This window comes from Mobula birostris, chromosome 7 (genome assembly GCF_030028105.1).
Source record: "Mobula birostris isolate sMobBir1 chromosome 7, sMobBir1.hap1, whole genome shotgun sequence".
Lineage (NCBI taxonomy): Eukaryota > Metazoa > Chordata > Chondrichthyes > Myliobatiformes > Myliobatidae > Mobula > Mobula birostris.
In genome coordinates, this window is record NC_092376.1 from 48,138,432 (window position 1) to 48,152,014 (window position 13,583).

Genomic DNA, 13,583 nt, shown 5'->3' on the forward strand with positions numbered 1-13,583 from the left:
AAACATCCATCTTCGTCACCGCGGAATCTTAGCATTAGCACTACCGAGTACTGCAAACCTTTGAAATCACTTCTGGGGCTGTGGCAAAATATACAGGAGGCGTGATTGTGGGAATTCTTTGTTTAGTTCTGTGTTCTAAATAGCGTGGTTCTGTGCATTCCTGCGCATCCACCAACAACAAAGCAATTACGGGAAATGGGCTCGCAGTCTTGGGAAATGCCTCAAACAATTATACAAAGAAACGAGCATTCGCCCCAATCTGTTCGTCCTGCCATTTATCCCTTGTGAGAGAAACTATAGGTTACCAGCACACGACTATGCACAGCCCGTGCATACGAACGACCATTTGGGAGACCGGTGGGACGGATTTGCCAGTTGTTATGTGGTTGCGGACGTCTTCTGCCGCCTGGGAACTCGGTTCACGGCCGCAGTTCCGACTTGCGAGCTGCTCGGGTTACCGGAGCTTCACAAGAACGAAACTCTGCAGTAAACTGGGGAGCACCTGCCGGCGCGGTTCTATTTTCTACTCTGTTCCCATAAGTCCCGCTCTCCTTTTGTTTCTACTCCCATTCCTAACCTGGAATGTTAACATGTTCTTAGCTTCAGCACCAGCCCGAAAAATGAGTTCCACAGATTCATGTACATGGAGCTTTATCCTAAATATTTTGAACAGGAGAGGGGAGGCTGATTAAGATCCAAAGGCAAACGTATCCACGGCTGAGTTTGTGAAAGATCCGGCATAAATGCAAGATATTTCCTCCTTTCACTTTTAAAATGTCACTGTCGCTTACTTCGGATATCCCGACTATACGATTAGTTCACGTCTTATTATTTCTCTTAATCAAAGTTCCGCGGAACATCCCTGACGTCAGTCAGCTTTTATTTTCTTTGTACCGCTACTGACCTGTGCGTTTGCAACATATTATTGGCACGGTATGTACGCACAGTCTTGTTTCATCGGCACTGTTTCCGAAATGACAAATAAAATTGGGACACAATTCCACTGTTAAGGTACAATGTCCGATGTCAGATGTCACCAAGGGGTCTTTTTATATCTGTCAATCTATAATGCACATTTTCAACAGTAATTCCTGCCAATCTCGTGTCAGTTTATTGTTATAGTGCTCGACAGTTTCAACAAAAGAAGCCTGTAGTAACAAGAAAATGGAAGGATCAGTCCGTGAAAAACAGTTAATTTAACAATACTTTAAAATTTAGAAATAGTTTTGGCTCCTGTTTCAAGTTCCTTACAACATGCATTTCTACAGTGTAGTAGTATGCAAATTGTCATTGATCGCAGTTTTCTCCAATCACAATACAAATGATATACTATAGCTGGACAAAGAGGTCATCGCTGTGATCTGGAAGTAGAATAGTGCTAACCTGGGTGATAGGGTAGTGGTCGTAGCGACTGGTTTTGTAAGCGCTCGGAATGTGCTGACACGTACGGGAGGTTATTTAGCTATTGCGGGTCTAGTCCTAATTAGTTCCTTACTAGATCATAATGCCGTCCGAAGTGAATTTGCGAGTGACGACGATGTAATTAGAGCTTAAGTAAAGATCAAAACAAAGGCGCGATTTTCCTGACCAAAAAAAATGAAGCCTGTGAACACAATCGGGAATGGAAATATTTAATCCTCACCATAAAATATCCTTTGGGATATTTATAGTGGAGATGACAGTTCGAAATTTAAGCCATTCTTTACGTAAAATTTCGCTAAACATCTTACGTGTAGAAACATTTGCAAAGTTGATCCAGAGAGTGGATGGGGTGGTGTAGACACTCAAGCCAGTACAGTACAGTATTGCTATAGATGATATGTAGGTTATGACGATGTGTTGGAAACGTGCACTGGCTGGTGTGACAGGCAAGAAAGGACAAAGGAGGACAGGATGCAGGAGGTGGATGGAAAATTGTAAAAGCCTACGCGGGAGAATGAGGTGCAAAGTGTAGGATGAGCAGAGTCTGGAGAAGATGAAGTATGGAGTTGGAATGGCGGCAACGGCGTGTTGTAGTGATGGGTCTCGATGTGGTTACTGAAGGAGATGAGGCTCATCTCACGGCTAAACTGATCAGTGAAATTGTACATTGTCGGGTTTGGTGTGAGTGATTACGGAGGGCCGGCGTTGTAGAGTAATGTGCACTGAGGGCAGGGAAAAGTTAACGACATGGCACAGAAATGTTGCTGAAAGATTTGTAATTCATTTAGATCACTCTGTAGAGATCTGTTTTCACTTTGACACGAAAGGGTCTTTTTTTCTGTGTAAAAGCCAAATTAAATCCACTGTGATTCAATGTTGTAAAACAATAAAACATGAAAACTTCCAAGGGGGGGGGTTGAATACTTTTTATAGGCACTGTATACTTGTTTAGCCAGAGGGCACCGGTGTATGCGTCTGTGTGTATTTGTCTCTGTGTGTGTATGGCCAGGTACACACACGACTAGCTCTCCAGTCATCGCGGATCTCTGCCACCGGATCAGGCTCGTACTCTGTTTAGCCGGTGCGGCAACGGATATGTACTGACCAACCTCACCCACATTTTCAGTGAATTCGCGCACAGGCAGCTTCAGGGTTGTTGTTGTTCCGTATGGCAGATGTTTTTCTCTTCACGCTTCTTATTGGTTTTAGTCAAAGCCAGAAAATGATGAAGTGTGGCCCGGGAGGGCCAGTCGCAGGTCTGTCCGTTCGGGAGACGAATCTTCGTCTGGCATTTCGCCCACGGCCGTTCCAACATGGGTGGCCCTGAAGTGGCATCGCCTGATGAGGCTTGAAGCACGTAAGCCTCCATTCGACGTCGATGTGTTGGTCCAGGACGTGAAGGGCTCCTTATGGTGAAATGAAGAAGGTTTATCCTCCAACCCGAGGGACTATCTAGGAGCAAAGTTAAAAGTCAAAGTCAAAGTAAATTTCTTTTTATCAGAGTACATACGCGTCACCACATACAACCCTGAGATTCTTTTTCCTGCATACTCAGCAAATCTATAGAACGGTAACTGTAAACAGGATCAACGAACAATAAACTGTGCAAATGCAGATATAAATAAATAGCAATAAATAACAAGAACGAAAAAGCAATATAGCGGAGTCCTTAAATTAGTGCTCTTCTGTTCAAGAGCCTGATGGTTGAGGTGTAGTAAAGGTTCTTGACACTGGTGGTACGAGTCCTGAGGCCCTTCTACCGTCTGCCTGAGAGAAAAGAGCATGGTCTGGGTGGAGAGGATCTTTGATAATGGATGCTATTTTCCTACAACAGTGTTTCACGTAGATGTGCTCAATGGCTGGGAGCGTTTTACCCTCAAAATAGGCGGCCTGGTGCCTTTGGCTCGGGAAAGGGGAAGAGTGGCAATGGGGATGAATAGATTTTGAAAGAATAAATAGATGATAGCAAGACACAACAAGACTTTGGAGAGGGGCAGACTGAAGACTATGATAGAACTGAAGATTGGACATTGTTGAGGAGAGGGGGGCTTTGGCAGTAATCATGAAGACTGCAGGACAGAGTTGGAGCAAACTCCTTTCTGTAAACTTCAGATCATAATTGCATTATAAAATAAATTAAGTCCATTGCCTCTCTGAATTACTGCAATCGTTTAATCCCCAGAACTGGAAACTACATTAGCGACCCCATTTCTATAGAATCCAGGCAAGATCAGGGCGAAAGCGAAACAGTAATATTGTTGAATCCAAAATAAATTGCAGGTGTATAATTAGAGCGCTGAAGTAGTGGAGTGAGAAACGTCTGTTGGTGCGGTGATGAGCTTTTATCTGAGATCATCTTGGACTGAGAAAAGCTGAAGGGAGTGACGTGACCTAGACACAGCTCCATAATAAACAGATTTGCGTGCGGCGGAATAGGTAACCCGTGGGTCTTTAAGACCCAGCGTCCAGTTTGTCAGCCCGAAAGTAGTATCCATGGCAAGTCAATGACGCTGGTTTTAACTAAGCTCATTTAATAACAAAATCGACAGAGACAACCTAGAACTTGCACCGACTCTGTTTCTGGACTCCGAGAGGGAGAGGGACTTGGTATAATTCGAATGAAGCTCTCGTTAGCTCCAGCACCGAGTGTCAGCTCCCGGTTTTGTGAATAGCTCTTTTGTCCGTGTGATGGATTCGAAGATTGATTAAGGAATTACACCTCGTCAAACTATGTCGCCACAACAGGATAACATTGGCCAGAGTCGTTCTTCTTCCCTGTCGGGGGAAACTCGAATATCGAGCTGCAGAAAGACAGAGAAGGTAACAGCGGATTTCAGCTATCTTGTGCTGTATGCACTCCCTAATACTCCTGTTGCTCATGGGAGACGAGCGGTTGTATATTTTTCTTTAGAACGATAAATGAGATGCATTCTGGACAGATGGTATTTGCTTGCTATAGTTCTCTTTTGGTTTACTTACCTGAGTATTGACCGAAGCAGGGACAGTTGTTTTTTTTAGTTTATGTTATAATGTGTATCAGTGTTTACGGAAAAGTGTTTGGCAGAGGCTGAATTTGGGGAAGGTCGCAGCAAGAGGTCCTAGTCCTCTGTTCATGAAAGGGTGCTGTGCTGTCGGTCCCTAGCATGAGTTATACAGGCGCCAATTAGAATTTCGGCATGAAGCAAAGTGTTCAGAATTTTAAACTTCTCTGCTATGTCTATCTATGTGTTCACGAAGTCTGCACTCGAGGCAAGCACAGTCAACGTGTGTCAAAACCAGCGGCTGGTAAAGCACGTTGTTGTGTAAAAAAAAACATTTGTGTCTTTTTTGGCTTGTGTCCTGCGGGTTCCCATCAGATCAAACGGCGCTCAGATGTGCTAGTTTACCTCATGAGCACATCGATGGTATTTCCATCAGTATCGATAATTTTACGTTGGAAAGCGATTACAATTCAGTGACAATTGGATTGTTGCAACGTTATTCGGGCGCAAAGGAGCAATTTGAGTTCACCATCAAAGGATTTTGAAAGGTAAATTTGGAGTGGACCAGTTAGGCCGAATGGCCATATGCTGAACGGAGCATGAAACTGTTAGATAGCGTTAACAGAATGCCGTGGAAGATTAACCAAGGGCATCGTTCTTTTATCAGTTTGTAGCTAAAGAAGTGGTTTTGTCTTGTATCATTCGCGGATGTCTGATGCATTCAATATTTACCGTAATTCAATGATGTTTTGTTTTCCTTGCTACGTAGCCTGCACCCTTTCTCTCCCGCCAAGGTAATGCCAGGATTTCTGATTGAGCAATAGGGAGCAAAGTTGTATGTGAAGGTGGCATGGATGCTGAGCCAGAGACAAAACCCGAAAATATCCCAGCCCGTCTCTTATTATATTTCTGTTTGCAAGTCTTGGACGCACCTTCCCATGCTTGCCAGAAAACGGTAATTTAAAACACAAAATGGAAATTTTAATTTACAAATGCCTGAACGTATTTTAATTGATTGTCTTGAGCAAGCGTGGTTATGTAAGCGATAAAGTTTACTGCTGGAAATATTTGACTGATAGAAACAATTTAACTCTGCTCAGTGATTTGCAGAAGCGTAAAAGGTTGATTGTATGCACACGCCTGACGGAGAGTGGATGGAGTGAGCAATGCATTGCTAGGATGCCTAGCATTGCTTCACCTCCTGTTGAATGTTTGTCAATATTTGCTCTCCATAAACAGTGAGAGTATACTTATCCTGCAGAAAAGAATAGTTTATAAGCACTATAGATGTTAACTCTATTTCTAAAGTTTTAAAGCATTCACATTAGCTTAAATTGGTTTTAGTGGAATTACAACCGGGAAATACTGTTTCATTCAATTATTCTGTTTCGCTGATGATTAGCGGTCTTAATTCTATGTTTCTGGCTCGCTCCCTTTCTAACCTGTTACTAAATATTGGCATGTCTTTAATTTCTAGGCGTAGTAGAATGTTCCAGAACCTAAAAACTTCATGAGCAGGGTTTTGCTATTGTCACCATAAATTTCTATATATCCATTGACGTATTTATTTCAGTTTGCTGTTCCGTTCTTTTATAATTTTTAGAGACACAATCAAATTAGAAGACACGAGAGACTACATATGTTGGAATATATAGAGAAAAGTGATTCGCTGATGGAATTCAGCAGGTCAGGCAGCAAAGGTGGAAGAAAATAGATAGGAAATCATTAGGGACAAGACCCTTTATCTGGATTCATTAGCTTTTGACCCGAAATGTCGACGGTCCATTTTCCTGTATAGGTGCTGTCTGACCTGCAGAGTTCCACCAACAGACCATTTTTAGCTCCAAGTCACCTGTTAATTTATTCTGCCTGGTAAACGTAAAGATAATTTTCTGGCGAATCCACGTAAAGCTCCTTTTACGGCGCGCACATTGCAGAGTCCAAAGCTACTCATTGTACTTAAGCTTTATTCTCAGCAATGTTCTACATAAATCTGCCATGTCATCATGACTTGTAAATAATACAGTAATTGTCATGTTTCAGGACTCTCTCCATCGCATTGAATGATTTTATTGTCTTACCTGAACTTCCAAATCCCACTTCTCTTTCCTAATAAGCCCTTCTACCTGCCTTGCACTAGTACTATTGCTCTTCACTTTAGCATTGACTGCATATGTAGACACTGATGCTTCTAACTTGAAATCTAAAGGTCGATGTGCATTTATGAGCAAAAGCAACCCCATTGCAGACATTTGTGATATATTGCTAGCCCTTGCGATCCATTCTGAGAAACTTAATCCTATTCTTAGCTCCATCCCATTGAATCTATTCTAATCCAATTTTCTACCCTCTTATTATTTACATTCCTTTTAATCTTTTTCAGTTGTCTCCCGTGTAGTGCCACGTGTTAGGATATAGAATTTTCCAGAGGAATGACTGAATTATCTGGCAAGATGATTCTTCAATTGTCTCACACTATGAGAAGCTTTGTGCCAACATTTAAAAGTAAATTAATATGGGCCAGATCTTTTGATAATCTCCCTTCTGCTCACCCTGCCATAAATTGCTGGTAGCTCTATACTATCCCACAACAAATGAGGAATGTGGTCAGCGTCTCTGCAAAATGGGAGATCTTTCCACTTTGTAGGCAGACTGTTCCAATGCAAAGCAGCATTTACTAGGCAAGAACATCAAGGAGCTAAGATGAATAAATGTCCAGTCACATCCAATGAGTTCATTGGAAAGATTGGAGGGCTGACCAGGTTACTTCTCCCCTGACGGTCCTTGCAGAAAGAAACAGCTTGCATCCATGTGGAATTCAGAGGTGCTTGCAGAAAAAAAATATAGAAACTTGTCATCAAATTCTTGCTACCAAGTGGGTAAACCTATTTCCTGCAGTTACTGTGTTGTAATTAACATTTCTTTGTTTTATTTTGTGCATAGTGATGCAATTCGTAGGAGGACTAGCAAGTCTCAATGTAAAAGTTTTGCATTAGAAAATAATACTTAGGGAAGGTGCTTTATTAAATTAGTCATAACTCAGAGGAAATGAAAAATATCAGTAAACTGCATGGGAGAGTTCAGAGAGAACTGTTTCATGTTTTCTAATATGATCGTGATTCCATGATTGTGTAGCCAAGTTTCCATCGAACTCAATATATAAGTTTGTTCATGGCACCACAATTGTAGGCCTTATCTCGGGTAATTATGAGTTTGAGTACAGAGAGGAAATTAAGAACCTGGTGGCATGGTGCGAAGACAATAACCTATCCCTCAACGTCGGCAAGATGAAGGAATTGGTTGTTGACTTCAGAAGGAGTAGCAGACCATACGACCCCACCTACATCGGTGGTGCGCAAGTGGAACAGGTCAAAAACTTTTAAGTTCCTCGGATTCAATATCACAAATGACCTGACTTGGTCCAACCAAGCAGAGTCCACTGCCAAGAAGGCCCACCAGCGCCTTTACTTCCTGAGAAAGCTAAAGAAATTTGGCCTGTCCCCTAAAACCCTCACTAATTTTTATAGATGCACCATAGAAAGCATTCTTCTAGGGTGCATGACAACCTGGTATGGAAGTTGTCCTGTTCAAGACCGGAAGAAGCTGCAGAAGATCGTGAACACAGCCCAGCACATCACACAAACCAATCTTCCATCCTTGGACTCACTTTACACGGCACGCTGTCAGAGCAGTGCTGCCAGGATAATCAAGGACACAACCCACCTAGCCAACACACCTTTTGTCCCTCTTCCCTCCGGGAGAAGGTTCAGGAGCTTGAAGACTCATATGGCCAGATTTGGGAACAGCTTCTTTCCAACTGTGATAAGACTGCTGAACGGATCCCGACCCCAATCTGGGCCGTACCCTCCAAATATCCGGACCTGCCTCTCAGTTTTTTTTTGCACTACCTTAGTTTCCTTTTTCTATTTATGATTTATAATTTAAACTTTTACTATTTACTATCAATTTGTACTCTAGGGAGCCCAAAGCACAGAATCAAATATCGCTGTGAGGATTGTACGCTCTAGTATCAATTGTTTGGCGACAATAAAGTAAAGTAATAGAAAATATGTTTATGCTGAAACTTCAGTTTAAAAAGTATATATGTATATATTCAATTAACAAGAATAGTTTTAATACTTGTAAGGATTTGATGATAAACCATCAGCAGGGAAAGATTAGGATCAGATGAAACAGAATTGCAAAAGTCTACATTACAGTTAATGGCTGCCAACACTAAGTAAAAAATGAATCTGTTGACATCATGTTTTTACTGTTTAGAAGGTACAAATGGAATTGGGAAGTAATTAGTGCAGAAATGTTCTGTATCTTATGCCCCTACCCATATAGACTGCCTAGAGTCTGGAGTTTCTCTGTGTGACACTCATCAGTAGTCTTGGATTGCCAGAAAAAAAATCATCAAGAAGGTGGAATCACTGGCTCTAAACAAATCCCCACTAAGCTGCATATCCATGCAAATGTACTTTACAAGTTAAATGAGTAGAAGGTTCATAGGCTTAACAGGATCAAATCAAAATAAATGTAATATGTTACCATTAATATAATGTGAAGTGATCATCCATTATTTATATAATGTTAATTTTTAGCCCGTTGTTCCTTTGAACCTGTAGACAGGTTTACTTTCTTCTAATAGCGACAAAATTTATGCTCAAAATCAGAAACCCCTAGATCCATTGGTCTCTGATTCCCCTGTGTATTTGTGGCAAAATAGAATTACCCACCCTTTTTAGTCTTGGGGTTGGGCAATAATGATCTTCAAACCATATCAAAGGTATCTGTCTCAACACACTCTTGTAAAGTGCAGTGGCCTACACGACTTGCTTTCCAAAAGCAGAGTGGCCCTTCTCCAGACTTGAACTCTGAAAGAAGCAATTTGCATTCAAAAGAGCCAAGCAATATTATTTTATCTTTTCCTAAAAATAACACATCAGGTCCTTGACGTCTCCCAGAGGAGTGATTCCATCAGCCTCATTCCCTCAGTATGTTTCTGAATTGCTGAAATTTATTTTCTATCACACTTGCCCACTAACTTCCCTTTGATTCTTTTTGCCATTAACCTGAACTATGGGATAATTTATAGCAACCACTGAACTACCAATCTGCCTTTGAAGTGTCAGAGCACCTGGAGGAAATAAAGTAGTTATGTTTGAACTGGGATCTCTGGAGCTCTGAGTAACCAAACTAACTGGTAATCATCACACAATCAAGAGGAATTCTGCAGATGCTGGAAATTCAAGCAACACACATCAAAGTTGCTGGTGAACGCAGCAGGCCAGGCAGCATCTCTAGGTAGAGGTACAGTCGACGTTTCAGGCCGAGACCCTTCGTCAGGACCATCACACAATCAATCACTTTAATCCTGTAGAGGTGAATCGCTGAAAGATCATGTCAGGTCATTCATGGGCAATATTTCCAAGCCACCCCTGGACACCCTCACAAGATCTCGCAACCTACCAACTATAGCCATCATGCTTGTTTGATGTGCTATGGGAAGTTGTGAGGATTGGGCAGGGCATATGGCAGATCTGCCTATGGCACCTGCGCTAAAACTTAACATATCATAGCAGAAGTAGAAGAATCATGGTAAAAGAGGTTAGGCATCAAATTCCAGATCCCTTCTAGGGGGAAAAGATACCTTTCCCTCTGTAGGCTGGGATTTCATTTGATCGAGATTTCCTAAAAAAAAGAGGATAAGCCTTAGTACTTATTAATGTATTTCCATATATTTGCCCATGTGTGGGCACGTGGCCAAGTGGTTAAGGCATTGGACTAGCGACCTGAAGGTCGTGAGTTCGAGCCCCAGCTGAGGGAAAGTGTCCTTAAGCAAGGCACTTAATCACACATTGCTCTGCGACGACACAGCTGCAAGCTGTATGGGTCCTTCCCTTGGACAACATTGGTCTCGTGGAGAGGAGAGACTTGCAGCATGGGCAATTGCTGGTCTTGCATACAACCTTGCCCAGGCCTGCGCCCTGGAGAGTGAAGATTTTCCAGGTGCAGATCCATGGTCTCGCAAGACTAACGGATGCCTTTACTTTACTTTATATTTGCCCATGATGGTTGACTATTTTGAAGTCACCTCTATGGTCTCTGTCCAATAGCAAATGAATAGCAAGTGAACCTCAATTAACATCCATGACTAAATGGAAAGCAGTTAAATTATAGAAATTAAGTTAACACCATCCAATGAGCAGTGAGATAAACACTGATCTGTTCATGACGCTTCATTTAGTTATCATTATTTCACTGTCCTTCACAGGTTTTACAATACTAACTCCATCAATTTCTGTCTTAAAAATATCAATTTACTCAAATACCAATTTGGTTGATAATAAGCAAGGTGAGGCAATGAAGGAACAGATTGTTTACCAATAATGGTGCATTAAGAAACAAAGATAATTCAATGAGAAATTATAGTTAAGGATTCTGTATCTAAATACATAAAAGATTTATAACAAAATAAATGAACCAACAGATGAAATTGAGACAGGTGGGTTTAACTTAGTAGTTATTAGGGACATGAGATTGCAAGGTGACCAAGGTTATGAGTTAATTATTTGAGGGTGCAAAGTTTAGAAGGGGTAGACAAAATGGATAGGTTTTCAAAGCAGTCTGTGTAATAAAAGACACAAAAGCCCTGATGAACAGGAAGTATAAATGGCATAGGTGGAAATAATAATAAATAACAAAGGACCAAATACGCGGTTTACTATGGTTACAGACCCCTAGCAACATCAACAGAATTGGAAGAAGAATTAACTAGAAATATGAAAAGTTTGTGGAAAAGGTAATAGCGTAATTGTGGGAGATTTAATCTTCAAATAGACTGACATATGAAATGTGAAAAAGCTGCCTAAGAATGATGCATGTAATCAGTTTGGAATATTCTAGAACAATATGTCATGTAACCAATGATGGAGCTGGTTATTTTGGTCTTTATGTAGGAGAGGCACATGTCATAAAAAGATGTAGGCCCAGTTATGTGTGTGCGTATGTGAGCTACAGCAATTAAGATGGATTGGGAAAATAGATTAAAGGAGTTGAAAGTAGATAAATAATTGGAGACGTTAAAGGAACTATTTGAAATAAAAATACAAATTGTCAGCAGGTCAGGCAGCAGGTCAGGATATGTGAGAAAGCAAATTAACTTTAAGTTGCAACGAGGGTGGGAGAGATCAGTATAAAACAATATCTCTGGTAGGGACATCCAGATGATACACGTTTGAGGGTAGTTAAGAGATAGGGAAAGCAAACAAAATGACATGGCATATCGCGGGTTGAACTGCTTCCTCATAGTTCTGGTGACCCAGGTTTGATCCTGACCTCTGGTTCTGTGTGTGGGTAGCTTTCATGTCCTCCCTCTGACTGCGTGGGTTTTCTTTCAGTGCTGTGATTTTTTCAAATGTATGTGGGCTATGAAGTTAACTGGCCACTGAGTTTATCTCCTTAGTGTATACTGGTAGAACTCTGAGACGGTTTATGCAAGTGTGTATGAAGGGTAAAGGAAGGGGATGAATGCAGGAATTATAAAGTGGGTGCTTGAAGGTCAGCAAAGCTCAGTGGGTGAAAGTGCCTGTTGCCATGTTGTATGAATCTGTAACTCTATTGCACGTTGAAGCTGTGAAATGCAGGTCAGAATCTTGGCCGAAACCTGAAACCAAATGGAGAATGCTGGAAATGCTTGGCAGATCAAACTATCTCTGTAGGGAAAGGAAAACTTTGGATAACTCTGCTTCAGAATTGGCCATTTCTGATACAGACAGGAAAAGGGAATGATCTGAAATTGTTTCAAATAATTGTCATTTTAATATCAAATATAAAATATTTTATACTGAGTCCCGAAGGTTGCAATGTGACAACATGCATGATGAAGAGCTGCTTCTCAGGGTAAGCTTTGTTGGAACAATGCAAGAGGCTACAGAGACCTCAGTGGGAGAGGGATGGGAAAATCAAAGTGATGAGCAGCTAGTTAGCTGTCAGCATCCTCTTTTACTGCAGTTCCTTTGCTTGTTCATAATCATCCTCTTTCACGCTTTTCTTTCCCCTTTATGTCATTTAGTTATGCCTAAGTTTACCTCTTCACAGACTCTATATTATGTTCTCTCTTCTCTCCTCCAAACTTTTGTTGCATCTTAAAAGCTGTTTATTTCTAATCCTTCTGAGTTTTAGTGAGAGTTTATTGATCTGAAGTAGTTGGTATTTCCCCATCAAAGGATACCTGCTGAGTACTTCCAACTATTTCTGTTTTTACTTATTTTTTCCCAACTGCAGACAATTTCACAGTTACAACAGTTTTACTTCAGGAAATATTCCCACAATTTCAAAACCAATCTAGCCTCTGTACACTCTTGTGAGTATAACTAAAAGTCATGAAGGCTGCATTTTATTAGCTTATTTGGGATAAACTGCTTGTTTAGAGACAAACACTAAATCAAAAATGTCACCAGCCGAGTTTGTAGAAAGCCGTTACCTCATCTTAAAATATTTCAGTTCTATATTTGTGGGCAATCAACCATAGGAGAATCAAAATGATTCTAACATCTGAGTTTGACCACTGACAACCTCAATTAGAGTGAAAAAAAAATGGTATCTCTTGTGAAAAGTGAACAAGCATGGATGAAAATCTGTCGTCTTACAAATCTAGTGCATATTATGCATATGTAATATATACATTCAGTATGCTAAACAATATGTTTTACAGTGTAGGCCATTAAAAAAGAGCCTAATTGTTTAAGAATATACTTACGTATAATCTGCTTTCATTGAATAGATGTGTCTTTGTAAATCTCCTTCAAATATCCTCTCCTTATTGCCTTATTTTAACAGGGATCTATAGTGGGAAAGTTTGTATACATAAGGAATTCATATCTGTTCTTTGTCCATTACCTGCCTCTGAGACTGGTGAGAACCAAATGCTAGACATCAGTATAGACGTATTTACTTTATCAGATTCATCAAACAATACTTCTAATATAATAAAATTATGTTAAAGAAAAATGACAGAGCAGCTGTCTGCAAGTATAAACTCATCAGCTCATGTTACATCGTACTTCAGTAATGGACTCTACCACTGCATTTGTCCAAGTATCTGTCATTACAAACACAAAAACAATTTCCACTCCTTTATTATGACGTACTTTCAGTTCACAGCAGCTTTAT

General features: G+C 40.7%; 1 protein-coding gene across 2 annotated transcripts in view; it reads left to right on the plus strand.

The window, feature by feature from the left end:
• The first annotated feature begins 3,933 nt into the window (after positions 1-3,933).
• LOC140200175 (rho GTPase-activating protein 20-like) overlaps positions 3,934-13,583 on the plus strand; it is a 409,640-nt gene continuing 399,990 nt past the window's right edge. The window contains exon 1 of one of the 2 annotated variants that reach the window (XM_072263090.1): positions 3,934-4,242. In XM_072263090.1, coding sequence (XP_072119191.1) covers positions 4,153-4,242 — 90 coding nt within the window. In that variant the 5' untranslated portion in view covers positions 3,934-4,152. Of the gene's footprint in view, positions 4,243-4,881; positions 4,952-13,583 lie in introns of those variants that run through there. The other variant, XM_072263091.1, reaches the window with a different exon arrangement.